The 16,985-nt window shown below is 41.4% G+C and overlaps 1 protein-coding gene across 1 annotated transcript; it reads left to right on the forward strand.

Moving 5' to 3' along the window:
- The first annotated feature begins 6,741 nt into the window (after positions 1-6,741).
- On the forward strand, positions 6,742-16,605 carry rwdd3 (RWD domain containing 3). The gene is made up of 5 exons (XM_083910961.1): positions 6,742-6,919; positions 7,446-7,678; positions 8,247-8,462; positions 16,068-16,186; positions 16,322-16,605. Exons 1-5 carry the CDS (start codon positions 6,835-6,837, stop codon positions 16,434-16,436), a joined length of 768 nt encoding a protein of 255 aa, XP_083767087.1. The 5' UTR covers positions 6,742-6,834; the 3' UTR covers positions 16,437-16,605.
- Positions 16,606-16,985: the final 380 nt, after the last annotated feature.

The raw sequence follows: 16,985 nt of genomic DNA on the forward strand, positions 1-16,985 counted from the left end.
GATAATGAAACAAAATAGGGTGTATTGTTGTGAAACCCCCCTGTATGTTTGTTTATTATCTCATCTCATCTCATCTTCAACCGCTTATCTGGGATCAGGTCTTGGGGGCAGCAGCTTTAGCAGGGGACCCCAAACTTCCCTTTCCCGGGCCACATTAACTAGCTCTAACTGGGGGATCCCGAGGTGGAGATCTAATCTCTCCACCTGGTCCTGGGTCTTCCCCGAGGCCTCCTCCCAGCTGGACGTGCTTGGAACACCTCCCTAGGGAGGCGCCCAGGGTTCATCCTTACCAGATGATCCTGAACCACCTCAACTGGCTCCTTTCAACGCAAAGGAGCAGCAGCTCTACTCTGAGTTCCTCACGGATGGCTGAACTTCTCCCCCTCTCTCTAAGGGAGACTCCAGCCACCCTCCTGAGAAAACCCATTTCGGCCGCTTGTACCCACGACCTCATTCTTTGGGTCATGATGTGTTAATTATTTATATTGGTAAATGTATAAATGATGCTAATCCATTACAAATGCCATTAATTAAGTTGTCAGTGAACATATTTTCATCCAGAAGTAGTCACATGATCCATTCAGTCAAAGGTATCCAACAGCCCAGTTCTTCTTATCAATGGCTTACAACTTGTGTATAAAATGTGAATACATTATTTAAGAACTTGTAATAAAGACATTAGTTACAATCAGTGTTACAATCAGTTACAATTCATGAATTAAAAAAAGATTCAGCAAACGTAATACATACATACATACACATAGGTGACTGTGGCTCAGTGAAAGAGTGGGTCACCCTCCATTCGATGGCTCAGTGGTTTGATACCGGCTCCTCCAGTCCACATGTCGAAGTGTCCTTGGACAAGACACTGAACCCCAAATTGCTCAGTGTGCTGTGCATGGTGTGTGGATGTGGTGTGAATGGTTAGATTAGATGGTCTGTAGATGTCCACTGCCATCAGTGTGAATGTCTGTGTGAATGAGTGAATGTGACAAAACATTCTAGAAAGGCACTATATAAGTACAAGTCCAGTCCATTTATCATTCTTCTTATCAATGGCTTATAACTTGTGTATAAAACATAAATACATTATTTAATAACTAGTAATAAAGCCATTAGTTACATCTATCTATCTATCAGTGTTACAATCAGTTCCAATTCATGAATAAAAAAAGATTCAGCAAGCATAATACATACATAGACATACGATAAATAAACTATAACCTGCCACTTTAGAATAAAGGATCAACCAAGGCAGCCAACACAGACATGTAGAGACAATATAGTCTGCACATCGGCTGCGACCCACAGACACACAAATTAAAGTAAATAGAGAGCAATCGGTTTATACACACACCACAGAAACAGAATGACATTAAAATTGACATTCCCATTCAAATCAACAGAGCAGGCTAACTTCTGCATGAACTTCAGAATAAAACAACTTGCAATAAAATATATTTAATTGCTTCATTTTTTAATCGCTAAGTCACCAAATTCAACTTATTAAGGCTGCAGTCGAAAAGTATGGCATATTGAGTTGACCAAATTTTGAATGTTTACAACTCTCACGCCCCTCCCCCTCTACCACCCATTGAGTGCTCGTCAGTGCACGTGCACCAGATTCCTGTGAACGCGCCTGTGTCTTCTCTAATCAAAAAACATGTACACGCTACATGGAGGTAGGCTGGCTAACTTACTCATAGATAGCAAAAGCTAACGTCATTTAGAGTATGCCTAGCTTGAGGCGTGTGCCTGTGATATTGTAACATGCGTAAGGGGGAGGGGAAATCTGTAGCGTGCACAAACTGTGAACTGTGCTGAGTGGACAGGATGATACGGGCGCGGTGGATTTTCAACAACAATCTCCAGGTGTATGCAGAGGCATGTTTTTTTTCTAAAAACCGGATGATTTATGTTGTTCTTTCGGAGCAGAGTGTCGGATTCAGTGAATATGATCAAACAAATGTTGCAGACTACGACTTTAAATGATGGGCCTAAATTAAGTTCTCAAACTAGTGAGTGTGAAACACTTTGCGGCCCCACTGACATGTGATGTCATCATAACAATTAAGAACAATTGCCATTTCCTCATTAACTAGTCGGCCACAGCAAGCAGTTCAATGTCTGTTTTATTCTCATTCTATTTCTATGGCGCAAACACACAACACTATGTTTTATTTTGTAGGCGTTGCCCTCATGGCTTCGCTATTGATGAATGCCGCCTCAGCACTCACCTCCCAATCAGGAGGAAGCAATCACACACATAAATAAATATAAATAAAATATAAACATGTCAACACCTTGCAGAAGCATTTTTCGACACATAAATTGGTATTTAAGGTTTGCACCTCAAGCCATTTTACACTATGCCAAGCATTAGTAGGTCAAACCTGCAGTCACCTATGGCCCACATTGGTTGCCAGTATACAAAGACGTTTCATCCACTGAGGGATCAGTCCAGGTCAGTCTCCTTGTGTCTGCTTCTCTTTGTCTGGGTGGTCGGATGCCGCTTGCGTCCAAAAAAAAGACATGATGATAGCTATGTTTGATTGCTACTACACTGGTGCAGCTCAGGTGCTGTATCTGGCTTGCCACATGGACCACCTCATTCATAAGCAGATGGAGCTGGCAGATAAGGAGATTGTGTCGGTCAGACAGACAACAATGAATGCCTTCCTCTGGATGTCGCAGGTCGAGGTCGCACCAGTGACAGCGGCCATTCAGAAGGGGCACAGGCACTTAGTAGCTGGACCTCAAAAACTTCTCCACCAACTCCCTCTTTGGCCTGGACATCGAGCTGAGGATTGATTGTCTGGAGACAGTGAGGCAGGCGCCTGAGCAGACGGGCTCCCATCAACGGCCCCAGCAGCCCCTATGATGACAGCAGCGACAGTATCACCGGAGCTCCAGGGAGAACCACTGTGACCACAAGCCACCCCGGGTGAGAGAGGGGTGCCTGTCCAGTGAAACCTTTCGTCTCATGCATGAGCTCCTGTAACGTATACACAAACTGGCTTTTTCACTCCCCATATCAGGTGAGGCAGGTGAGGGGAAGGCAGTGCCCGAAGCCCGCTCCTCCTCAGCCTCCACTTCATGAGCTCAATCCTCCACGTCACGTCCCATTGGAGAAGTAAACACTGCCTTCCCTCTCTGCGTGAAAAAACCCTGTCCCAGCCCAAGATGGCAGGGTGGCTTTATCGACAAAGTGTGTTCAAACTCCGGTTCATGTTTCTACCATACCAGAGAGAGGAAGTGGAGGAGAGGAGCTTCCTTCTTTTCCTATATTACCACTGTTAGTGGCTGCCTTGACTTCCCGGTCACTTCCGGGTTTACCAGTAATATCAGAGATGTGAGAGATGCACACTCAACCCCAGATTACTGGCTTTCAGCCTTTGCTCTCTGTCACACAAAATTACAGTCACGTCACAGACACTGCGTTCAAAGAGCCTCTTCCTGGTGAGATGGACTCCTAATGGTACATTTGAATCCTCTCAGGGAGAAGGGGAGGAGGAGCCTGACCTACATAGATGACCAGCTGATTATTGCTTCATCATGACAGGAAGCCATGGCCCACACAGCTCTGTTGATTCAACACGCGTCTGTCAGGGGAACACATAGCAATGTCAACCCACTCAGTGGAGTCAGCCGCCACGGTGAAGGCAGGGATGATAATGTCCCTGCTGGGTCTGATGTCAGAATCTGGCATTTGGATAATGACCTCAGCACAACTTTTTTCAAAAGTCACCTCACTGAGCTCACCAGCTGCACACCAGACCTGGATCAGGCAAGGGACCATAGGGCAACACCTGAGGCATTCGAGAAAAAATTATAAATACTCACAGTCTCTATGACCAGGGGTGCAGATCCAATGTCAGGATTAGGACACACACACAAAAGTGATTTTATTTTTTCCCTGTATGCAACTCATACCATGCCACCATAAATCAAAACTTCATAGAGGCTCGCCATTTAATTCAAAAGCTCGCACATGGAACCTTTCTTGTTTATTTGTCCTTAACAGCGATCAGTGTTTACTTAACTGATATATTAGTAAATCAGCATTTTAAGGGTCTCAGTCAGTGTTGGGCTGCAACCGCTTGTCCCTATCGGGGTTGTAGGGGGCTGGAGCTGGCTGTGAGGCGGGGTCCACCCTGGACAGGACACCAGTCTATCACAGGGCACATAGAGAAGAACAGAGACAGACAACCATTCACATCTACGGGCAATTTAGAGTCATAAATGAACCTAAAACATGCATGTCTTTGGTAGGAAGCCAGAGAACCCAGAGAAAACCCACACAGACACGGGAGAACATGCAAACTCCACACAGACGGGCCCCAGCCCGATTCAAACCAGGGACCCTCTTGCTGTGAGGCGACAGTGCTTACCACCACACCACACCACTGTGCCGCCCCAAAAATGTGTAGTCTGAAAATACATTTGTTCAATTTTGAATGATTTAGGGTATTTTTTTTTTTAAATACAATCAATACAGCATAAATCTAACCTATGTGTTGCTTGTAAGTTTATGTTTTTTGAGATTAGAGTAAAAGGATTAGCCTATTTAAGAAAAACAAATAACAGTTCCCCTTTAAAGCAAAGCAACTCCTTTAGACCTACAGTATATTTCTGTTTTCTACATCAGAAGAGAGAAGTAAGTAAGGGACATTCATTTATAAAGCACCTTTCATAGATAGAAATCACAAAGTGGTGTGCATACATTTAATTCATAGTGACAACAGTTACAATAAGAACAGATTATGAGAACAGGGAGACAACATAGGTAAAAAGAGGAAACAAAATATAATACAGTTGGTAAAAGTAGAGCAGTTACTCTGACAGGTTAGCGGAAAGCCTGTCTGATTAAAAACGTTTTCACCTGCTTCATAAAGGTGTCACAGGTGTCAGGGATCTGCAGGGATAAATGGATGGTGTTCCATAAAACCGGTGCAACAGTTTCAAGGCAAAGTCACCTCTGGAATTATTACGGGTTGGAGGGACTGTGAGTAGATCATGATCGGACTCTTCAAGAGCCTGATTTGGTGCGTAAGGGAGGGGAAGGTGAGTAATATATTGAGGGGGTTGACCATTCAAAGATCTAAAAGTTAACACTAGTATTTTAAAGTGGATGCAGAATTAGTTTGGAAATCAATGCAGAGGAGGATAAAATTGGAGTGATATGCGATCTTTGTTTAGTTTAGTTTAGATAAACTACAGTTTAGTTTAGTTATAAGGGACCATGTACAAAAATAACATTGATCTCACAGAGAAAATTTGCTTCATACCAGATCTGCAGTCCCTGGGGACAGGTCAGCACAGAATACAACATATACATACATTACAGTTAAAAATATAAATTCATATCATATAATAATAAATATCATACACATATGCTAAGACCTAAGACTCCACACATACACTACATTTAAAAATAACATTTAAATGTAAAGTGGCTGAAGGATCTTTATTTGGCAATGTCCTCAGCTGGTAAAATCATGAGCGCACAAGGCTTATCTAAAGACATTGATTGGTCAAGGATGACACCTAAATTTTGTATTTTATGCTCAACACAAACACCAAATATGTTGTTTAATGATCACATTTGATCATCAGGAGAAATAAAAAGAGCTTCGGTCTTGTTAGCATTTAACAGCAGGCAGTTCTCAGTGAACCTAAGCTTGATGAAACATTCATTAAAAATGGACAATTTGTTTTTTCATCAGGAGAAGTAAAGGGGCAGGCATGAGCTGTTCTGCTGAGACTGAAAAACTCCTACGGGCAAGAGGAAACAGGAAAAGCAGAGCCGAGATCAAGTAGCACCAGTAATGACCAATTCCCGTCATCTGCGGCCATCATTATGCCATTAGTAACCTTAAGAAGAGTGGTTTCTGTTGAATGTTATGTGTTTCTAATACAACTGTAAGTTATGTGGCAACAACGTGTTCCAGTGTGGGATATAGAGTAGGCCTATAATTTATTGGGAGGGTGGGGTCTAAATTTGGCTTTTTCAGCAAGGCTTGAACTATAGCATATTTAAATAATAAATAAGAGCAAGGATGAGGAAACAACCTCAAGGGGGGCAAAAGAAGGCTTAATTTTATTCAACACTTTAGTGATCTACTGCAAATCAACAATTTAAAGATCTACTGACACAGGGGAAAAGGAGTTCAGTCAGTGTTCGAAAAATCACTAGATGAGATCAGGTTGGCAATCATCATTTCGCTTAAACAGATAAAAAGTTCTCCATGATGAAGCAGGTGGTGTGCTGACTTTCTACATTTCTGCTTAAAACTGCGGATGGGCTCATAAATCCAAGGTGAAGATTTTACAGAACCACATCTAATACAGAGGAGCACTGATCATCAAATACTGACCAATGTTTCCACATCATGACATTTTGACATGACATCAGGGTCAAATAAAGCTGTGAAAGGAAGCGCGAGAGAGAGAGAGAGAGAGAGAGAGAGAGAGAGAGAGAGAGAGAGAGAGAGAGAGAGAGAGAGAGGAGAGAGAGATGAGAGAGAGAGAGAGGAGAGAGAGAGAGAGTAGAGAGAGGAGGAGAGAGAGAGAGAGAGAGAGAGAGAGAGAGAGAGAGAGAGAGAGAGAGAGAGAGAGAGAGAGAGAGAGAGAATTGTAGCAGGGAACTGATGAAGGGGGTATGCGAGGCTACCCGGACGACAAAGTGGTGCGGACATGTGCAGCAACATCATATCCACTGAATCCATTGAAATCGATTGAACTATCACAGTGAATAACACTCTGTTTTCATAACCTGTCGCCTGTGTGACGGCCCTGTGGAGAAGCTAACGACATGATGTTGACTCGTGAATAATGTCTGAAGCAGCTTTAGAGGAAGCTTCCGTGTTATCGTCCATTTACTGCGGAGAAGGAGAGTTCCAGCTCATCCAGCAGTCCGGTGAGCGGACTCTAGCTAACATGTCGCTGCAAACACTGTCGTATCTGTACAAGTTAGGCTGACCATGTCAACATACAACCTGAAACTTTTGGCATCAACACAGGCGAAAGTGATATTTTGAAGCTTCAGTGCTTATACGGCCAGCTGTCAAGTTTACAGTTACCTATAGGCTCCTATGCTCCTAAGCTGCCCACCCGGATACAGAGGGGTGGCGCTTTCAATGATAAATGCATGCTATCAAAAACAAACACACAATTCATCGCTATCTGATTCTGTCATTTGTTTCTGACCAACTTAAAACTGAGTCATACACGTAACAATAACGCTGTGCACGTTATTGTTTTTTCTGCTCAATAAATTGTCGATTAAATCGTTTATCGATTATATCTGTAAAAGTGAGTTCCTCCACAAAGATTCATGCTCATAAGTTCCTTGGAAATAAGTAATTCAGAATGAAAAACAGCCTTAAAAAAAGGATTGATCGACTAAAGAAATCATCATCATCATCACTCCGTTTGCCCACTAGGTCAGGATGGGCTCATGGTCCAAATCAACAGCACAGTTGGAGGAGAAAGAGGGCTGGACGTGAGACTGTTGTTCCATCTGCACCCCCGCTACCCGTCATGTCCCCCCGCCATCTCTGTCTCTTCCACTGGTCTTTCTAGAACTCAGTGTCACAACATCAGACAGAAGCTGCTGGATCAAGCTGCAGCTTTACCTCCAGAACCGATGGTTCATCAGCTGGTGGAGTGGTTGCAGGTAAATTAACTTAAGCCGCGTTTCCATCAAACACTTGTGGTGTAGTACCTTGAGAATCATACGTAACCCACAGGAACATGTACCTAAACACTACATCTATATTGCATTTCAACCGCAGATGGTGCTCTTAAATGCACCGTTAGTGGATGATAAGAGCAGTCGACAGCCATGCACTGAGAAACGTGAGGAGAAATATTTGAATTTGTCACTGCTCCATCCAGCTCTCGCTGTATTTCCTCCTCACAGACGATGCAGAGGAACATTAGCAGCAATCAACAGACTGCAGTGTTTCTCGCTCCATCTTTTAGTTTGGATCAGCGCGCTAGGTAACTTAACAGAGGCGTAATGAAGCACTTCTATTGGTGCCATCCACAACTTTTGTTTGGAAACTCAAAATGAACTGCTCTTATGTGTAACAAACTTAACTGAACTTAACCAGACTGCATGGTGGAAACCAGGCTTTACTGACTGCCCAATGAACTGTAACTATGGATTTAGCATATAATCAAACAAAATTTTATATTAAATGAATGCTCCTCAAATAATACTTGATCTGTGTTACAAATAGTGTGTGGAGTTGACAGAGAACTGCAAAGGTGGTGAGCAGGAGGTGACAGAGAAAGAGGAGCAGTGGATGGCTGTGCTGTCGTTAGACCACATTCGATCCCGTAATCGTTACATCAGTCTGCTGGAGCGCTGGACCCAGCAGCTGCAGCTCACTGGGAGGTTATTACTGGGACGAAAAATACTGGTTATTCTGCTGGGAGCCAGGCCCAACATCAAGGTACCAACCCACATGTTTCAGCACTCCATCACACACAGTCTTACAGACACTATTCTTTGGCTTAAACTTTAAAATCTTAAAAACCATGTGTTTCAGGGGCATTCTGAGATTTCTTGGGGCCTTTTTGCCCCCCCCCCCTTCTGACACTGATCTTAAATGATGTGTATCACTATTACATGATCACATCTTTACCGCATTATTACCAAGGTAAATTCATACAATAATGTCCATGATTGTACGGTCCATTAGTACCCTCTGGCTCACACCAGAATGAAGACATTTCCTATAAATACACCCTGGACAGGGACGCCAGTCTATCGCAGGGCACGAACAGAGACAGACAACCATTCACACCTATGCGCAATTTCAGAGTCATCAATTAACCTAACACCTGCATGTCTTTTGGATTGTGGGAGGAAACCGGAGTACCCGGAGAAAACCCATGCAAACTCCACACAGAAAGGCCCCTGCCAGGATTTGAACCAGGGACCTTCTCACTGTGAGGCGACAGTGCTAACCGCTAACCCCCCCTCCCCCATTATATTGTATGAAAATTTGGAAATTCTAGCAACATTGTATGGTCCATTAGTATCCTCTGGCTCACACCAGAATGAAGACATTTCCTATAAACTTGAAGACCAGTGCACTTTTCCTCAGTATGAACAGGGCAACATCTGCAGTATCGAATGATAATAATGTATTTCTATTAGAAAGATGGAGAACAAGTAATAAAAATAAAACTATTTTGTATATTGTGCCAACTTTAATTACACCATATAAATATATTACTGCATGTTAATAGTTTTGCACATTTCCTCATTGACAGTTAGTGGTGTGGAGTGTTGGTGAAGGTGGGGGTCGAAGGGACTTTAATGCGCTGTAGCGTCCTCCAGATGGCAGCAGAGAGAAGGCATGGTGATTCAATTCAATTCAAAAAACTTTATTTGTCCCCGGGGGGCAATTCAGGGCAGACAGAGCAGCAAATAACAACAGTGCAACTATACAAAAACATTTTAACCTAACACAAGAATAAAGTGTAAGAGAAGAGTAAGTGTCAGGATGTTAGTGTGTTAGTACAGGTTAGAATAAGTGTCAGGATGTTAGTGTGTTAGTACAGGTAGAATAAGTGTCAGGATGTTAGTGTGTTAGTACAGGTTAGAATAAGTGTCAGGATGTTAGTGTGTTAGTACAGGTAGAATAAGTGTCAGGATGTTAGTGTGTTAGTACAGGTAGAATAAGTGTCAGGATGTTAGTGTGTTAGTACAGGTAGAATAAGTGTCAGGAGGTTAGTGTGTTAGTACAGGTAGAATAAGTGTCAGGATGTTAGTGTGTTAGTACAGGGTAGAATAAGTGTCAGGATGTTAGTGTGTTAGTACAGGTAGAATAAGTGTCAGGATGTAAGTGTGTTAGTACAGGTAGAATAAGTGTCAGGAGGTTAGTGTGTTAGTACAGGTAGAATAAGTGTCAGGATGTTAGTGTGTTAGTACAGGTTAGAATAAGTGTCAGGATGTTAGTGTGTTAGTACAGGTTAGAATAAGTGTCAGGATGTTAGTGTGTTAGTACAGGTAGAATAAGTGTCAGGAGGTTAGTGTGTTAGTACAGGTAGAATAAGTGTCAGGATGTTAGTGTGTTATTACAGGTTAGAATAAGTGTCAGGATGTTAGTGTGTTAGTACAGGTAGAGTAAGTGTCAGGATGTTAGTGTGTTAGTACAGGTAGAATAAGTGTCAGGATGTTAGTGTGTTAGTACAGGTAGAATAAGTGTCAGGATGTTAGTGTGTTAGTACAGGTAGAATAAGTGTCAGGATGTTAGTGTGTTAGTACAGGTTAGAATAAGTGTCAGGATGTTAGTGTGTTATTACAGGTAGAATAAGTGTCAGGATGTTAGTGTGTTAGTACAGGTTAGAATAAGTGTCAGGATGTTAGTGTGTTAGTACAGGTTAGAATAAGTGTCAGGATGTTAGTGTGTTAGTACAGGTAGAATAAGTGTCAGGATGTTAGTGTGTTAGTACAGGTAGAATAAGTGTCAGGATGTTAGTGTGTTAGTACAGGTTAGAATAAGTGTCAGGATGTTAGTGTGTTAGTACAGGTTAGAATAAGTGTCAGGATGTTAGTGTGTTAGTACAGGTAGAATAAGTGTCAGGATGTTAATGTGTTAGTACAGGTAGAATAAGTGTCAGGATGTTAGTGTGTTAGTACAGGTAGAATAAGTGTCAGGATGTTAGTGTGTTAGTACAGGTTAGAATAAGTGTCAGGATGTTAGTGTGTTAGTACAGGTAGAATAAGTGTCAGGATGTTAGTGTGTTAGTACAGGTAGAATAAGTGTCAGGATGTTAATGTTAGTGTTAGAATCAAGTAGACCAGTAAGAACATAGTAACAGAATAAGTCCGGTGTGAACATAATAACAGAATAAATAAGTGGAGGAGTGCAACAGACCGGAGTAACATTTAAACAGAATAAATAAGTGGCGTACTGCAACAGACCAGTAACATTATAAACAGAGTGAACAGAATAAGTGGAATTGTGCATCAAACCAGTAGTTCACAGCTTTGAGGACAGGAGTGGAGGTAGATGGAGGTGAATGCTACTGGTTCTGTGGAGGCAGCGTGATCTGAAGATGTTTTTCAGTCAGGGCACAATTATTCTCTGGGCTGGGTTCTAGAGAGCTCTTCTGTCTGCTGCTGAACAGCTGGTATACTATACTGTAATATAGTATGCAGAGCTGTGGTACAAGGGCACAGGCAGCTTCACGGTTAGGTTAGTGTCCTTGGGGAGTAAAGGCGAAGTTGAGCCTTTTTAACTGTGATGCTTAGAGAAGCTTAAACAAGATAAGGTTTGGATTTTTTTTTTTTAATTAAATGAATTAAATGATAAATTGATCATCAAAATAGTTACAGATTAATTTTATGTTGACTGACTAATAATTGCAGCTCTGATCTAAGATATACAGTGCTGAGGCTAAAGGGTTCAGTATGCTGTTAACAAGTCCTCACTGGCTTCCGTAGAAAAGCAAGAGCATCAGTAGTTTGCCTCAAAACAACATCTGTTTACATTCAAGTGACAGCGCTCTCAAGTGGTCATAGGGATTATGATTCTTCTGTCAAGCGCAAAGGAGGAAGTCATATGATGTTATTATAAATTGATTATGGCTGACTTCCAAATCACATCATTTTTGTATGTACATACACATACCTTTTCTTTAAGCATGTTCTGCATCTCCCTTTACAAGTATGAATACAAGTGGGATATACCACTTCTCACTAACATTTTGTCTTGAACTTTGACCCTCTTGTCACATACTGTATTCTGTGCAAAGGATTGTGGGTCAGAAAAGCTGGCTTGCATTCTGCATCATCTAATTCAATTCAATTCAATTCAATTCAATTTTATTTATAGTGTCAAATCATAACAAAAGTTATCTCAGGACACTTTACAGAGTAGGTAAAGACCACACTCAATGACTTATTTATGATTTACATAGACCCAACAATTCCTCTGTAGAGTACAGTGGCAACGAAAACCTTCCCTATTACAGGCAGGAACGTCAGACAGACCCAGCTCTGTGGAGGACGGCCATCTGTCTTGACCGGTTGGGGAGGAAGAAAAGGAGAGAGAAAGAGAGAAAAGACACACAGATGGACAGGGAGAGACAGACAGACACACTTCCAGAGATGCAAGCAAAGCCGAAACAGAGCAAACAGTAACTATAATATTTATAGTAATGTGAATATGACGTATATGTTAAGGCAGTTAATACAACAGAATAGTAGAAACAAGCACAGCTAAGGTGACAGAATATGAAAATGATAATAATTATGGTGGCAAACACGATCAATGATGAGTAGTGGCAATAGCAGCTACGATACAGCTACAAATTTTATAGTTTATTAAACTAGTGATAGTATATATGAGTAACAGTGACAATAGCAGCAGGAAGCGTCATGTAGGACCACGGCAGCAAGCACCACCACGATCAGCAGAGACCTGCGAGACGACAAAGCACAAACAGCTCCGGGGAAGAAGCTGAATCAGTAACATGCATTGATGGGACATGAATGATTCAGACAGAGAGGAGAGAAGCTCAGAGTATCAGGAAAAGTATTATCCCCCGGCAGACTAGGCCTATAGCAGCATCATTAAGCAGAATAAAGTCTTATCGTAAGCCCTAGCTGTAAGCTTTATCAAAAAGGAAAGTTTTAAGTTTACTTTTAAATAAGAGGACAGTGTCTGCCTCCCGAATAACATTTGGGAGTTTGTTCCACAGGAGAGGAGCTTGGTAGCTGAAGGCTCTGCCTCCCATTCTACTTTTGGAGACTCTAGGAACGACGAGTATCCCTGCATTCTCAGAGCGCAGAGATCTAGTTGGGTGATACGGTACTATGAGCTCTTTAAGATACGACGGAGCCTGACCAATAAGAGCTTTGTACGTAAGGAGAAGGATTTTAAATTGTATTCTAGATTTTACAGGTAGCCAGTGCAGAGAAGCTAATACAGGAGAAATATGTTCTCTTCTATTTGTTTTAGTTAGTACACGAGCTGCAGCATTTTGGACCAACTGGAGACTCTTAACAGACTTATTGGAGCAGCCTGATAATAAGGAATTGCAATAGTCCACCCTAGAAGTAACAAATGCATGAACAAGTTTCTCTGCATCTTTCTGAGACACAATGTTCCTAATTTTTGCAATATTACGCAGGTGAAAATATGCAGTCCTTGTTGTTAGTTTTATGTGAGAATCGAAGGACATATCCTGATCAAAAATAACACCCAGATTCCTTACTGTGGTGCTGGAGGACAACACTACATCATCCAGAGTAACAATATCTTTAGCTATTGAATTTCGGAGGCCTTTGGGGCCAAGTACAATAATTTCAGTTTTATCTGAGTTTAACATCAGGAAATTGCAGGTCATCCAGCTTTTTATTTCCTTAATGCACATTTGAAGTTTATCTAACTGATGGGTTTCTTCTGGTTTGATCGACAAATATAATTGTGTATCATCAGCATAACAATGAAAATTTATGGAGTGCTTCCTTATAATAATTCCTAAGGGAAGCATATATAAGGTGAAAAGAATCGGTCCAAGGACAGAACCCTGTGGGACTCCGTGACTAACTTTAGTGTGCATGGAGGATTTGTCATTAACATGTACAAACTGAGATCTATCTGATAAATATGACTTAAACCAGCTCAGTGCGGTTCCTTTAATGCCGATCAGATGCTCTAGTCTGTGTAGCAGGATGTGATGGTCAATAGTGTCGAAGGCAGCACTAAGATCTAGTAAGACAAGTACAGAGACAAGTCCTTTGTCTGAAGCTATTAGAAGGTCGTTAGTAATTTTCACCAGTGCTGTCTCAGTGCTATGATTTGCTCTAAATCCTGACTGGAAATCCTCAAATAACTCATTATTATGTAAAAAGTCACACAACTGATTGGCAACTAATTTCTCGAGGATCTTAGAGAGAAAAGGAAGGTTAGATATAGGTCTATAGTTGGCTAGTACCTCAGGATCAAGACTGGGCTTTTTAAGAAGAGGTTTAATTACAGCTACTTTAAAAGACTGTGGTACATAACCTGCTGACAAAGATATGTTAATCATATCTAATACAGGAGTGCTAATTAAAGGTAACACTTCTTTAAGTAACCTAGTTGGAATAGAGTCTAGAAGACAAGTAGAAGGTTTTGATGCTGAAATAGTAGAGTTTAATTTGTTAAGGTCGACTGTAGAAAAGCAGTCCAAGAATATTTCAGGTCGTACAGTTTGTAAGGTTCCTGGGTTTGATGAACAAATAGTGCCAAGCGAGTTGATTTAGTCTTATATAGTTATAATTTTGTCATTAAAGAAGGTCATGAAGTCGTTACTACTGAGGGTTATAGGAATACATGGCTCAATAGAGCTGTGGCTCTCTGTCAGCCTGGCTACAGTGCTAAAAAGAAATCTAGGATTGTTCTTATTCTCCTCTATTAAAGATGAGTAATAGGCTGCTCTGGCATTACGGAGGTCTTTCCTATAGGTTTTAAGACTTTCTTGCCAAACTAAGTGAGATTCCTCCAGTTTAGTAGAGCGCCATTTACTTTCCAACTTTCGCGATATTTGTTTTAATTCACGGGTTTGTGAGTTATACCACGGAGCTAACTTCCTCTGTTTTATTATCTTCTTTTTTAAAGGAGCAACAGAGTCAAGTGTTGTTCTTAGAGAGCCTGCAAACCTTTAAACAAGGTGATCAATTTCAGAGAAACTAACGTTAGTGCAGGAGTCTTGAATATTAGGATGAGGCATTAAAGTAAATGAAGATGGAATCGCTTCCTTAAATTTAGTTATAGCACTATCAGATAAACATCTGGTGTAGACACTTTTACCCAGTGGTGAGTAGTCCTGTAATATGAATTCAAAAGTTATTAAATAATGGTCCGATAAAATAGGATTCTGTGGAAAGACTATTAAGTCATCAATTTCCACACCATAAACCAAAACAAGGTCGAGGGTGTGATTAAAACAGTGAGTAGGTCTATGTATACTCTGACTAAAACCAATCGAATCTAATAGAGAGATAAACGCGATACTGAGACTATTATTATCGCTGTCCACATGAATATTAAAATCACCTACAATTATTACTTTGTCGGATTTAAGGACTAAATTTGACAGAAACTCTGAGAATTCGGACAGAAATTCAGAGTAGGGACCGGGAGCACGGTACACTATAACAAATATAATTGACTGCACAGTTTTCCAGGTTGAATGTGAAAGACTAAGAACAAGACTTTCAAATGAATTATAATTTAGTTTAGGTTTAGGGTTTATTAATAGGCCTGAATTATAAATAGCTGCAACGCCTCCTCCTCGACCACTGCCTCGAGAAATATGAGTATTAATATGACTGGGAGGAGTGGATTCATTTAGGCTAACATATTCTTCGGGACGCAGCCAGGTTTCGGTCAGACAGAGTAAATCAATATGGTTGTCTGATATCAGATCGTTTACTAATACAGCTTTAGATGAGAGAGATCTAATGTTTAAAAGTCCACATTTTATTTTCTGATATTGTTGCATTGTCGCAGATTTTGCGTTGATTTGTATCAAGTTTTTCTTTATAGCTCCTCTTCTGTTCATTTTTGATCTGTTTAATTTAAATGATCGTGGGGCAGACAGTGTTTGTATACTAAACTGAGCTGGAAAATGCTCCACAGGGAGCGCAGAGAGGTGTGTAAGACTGCCACTCTGCTTCCTGGGCACCTGCGATAAGGGCAGCGCAGAGAGGTGTATTAAACTGCGACTCTGCTTCCTGATCCCAACACTGGGTTGTCATGGTTTTAGACCGCTAACAACTGCGTCCAGGTTCTTAGATATGAGAGCAGCACCCTCCAAAGTAGGATGAATACCATCTCTCCTAATAAGACCAGGTTTTCCCCAGAAAGACTGCCAATTATCTGACTGGATGTAGTAGGACATCATGGTATTTTTGGCATACTGTATTTGTAATACTTCTTTTTCTGGCTTACTAAATACTGTAGTGTGGTAGTTTGTATTGGGACAGCAGGAGTCCCAAATGTCTCCCTATGGAGTCTATTCTGACTGTTTTGACCGCCATCATGTCTCCTCAGGAGTTTTGTCGCCTTTTGAAAAGGGTGAAGGTGGATGTGGATTCTTCAGGCAAGAAATGCAAAGAGAGGATGATGAAGGTTCTCACTGAAAGCCCTTTGTCTTCCTCCTGTGGATATGGGTATGAATCACAGACATTTTACTCTGATACAGCAAACAAAAGGAATAAGGGCAGTACTGGATCACACAGCAGTGTTACTGCAGCTCTTACATACTGTCATTTTTCTCTGTGTTCCTCTGCATGTCTTCCTATCAGTCTCCAGGGTTTTGTGGTGAAGAACTATGAGTCATTACCAGAGCTGACTGCAGCCTTCCAGGAAATGAACATGACAGAGCTTTACGAGCAGTTACTGCCATCATTGAGTGACTGACAGCACACAGGTTACCAAAGGGACTGAACCTAAACTGAGAAGATCCTTGACAATATTCAGACTAAACAAGTACAGCCTGACTGTCGAAACAGGTGCAGCTGTTCCATATTAAATGTAAGGCCTCCTCGTGATACCCAAGTACAACATAACGCATCTGCTCAACAGCAGACACAAAGGGCTCTGCTCAGTTGTATATTTTGTGCCTCCTCTCTTCTCCATCCTCCTGCCTGTGACCCGGAAATCGCTCCATCGTAAAGGAAGTCTTGATTCCTTAAATGCATCTTGAGGAGAGAGGAGGCTTGCCAGAGGAGCTGAATATACATATATACAGTACTTTGTATAGATAGACATGAACATGTTTGTGTGTATTATCCAGGGTGAGGTCGTGGAGGGGGTAGACTAAGCACAGTATTCCAGACCTTCCTCAATCATAGGAACAATCATATATATATTATTTATATAGCTCTTTTCACGGAAAGATTTGTAGTGCTTCACAATAAAACATATAAATATATATGTGTGTGTGTGTGTGTGTGTGTGTGTGTGTGT

Source organism: Echiichthys vipera (assembly GCF_963691815.1).
Source record: "Echiichthys vipera genome assembly, chromosome: 1".
Lineage (NCBI taxonomy): Eukaryota > Metazoa > Chordata > Actinopteri > Perciformes > Trachinidae > Echiichthys > Echiichthys vipera.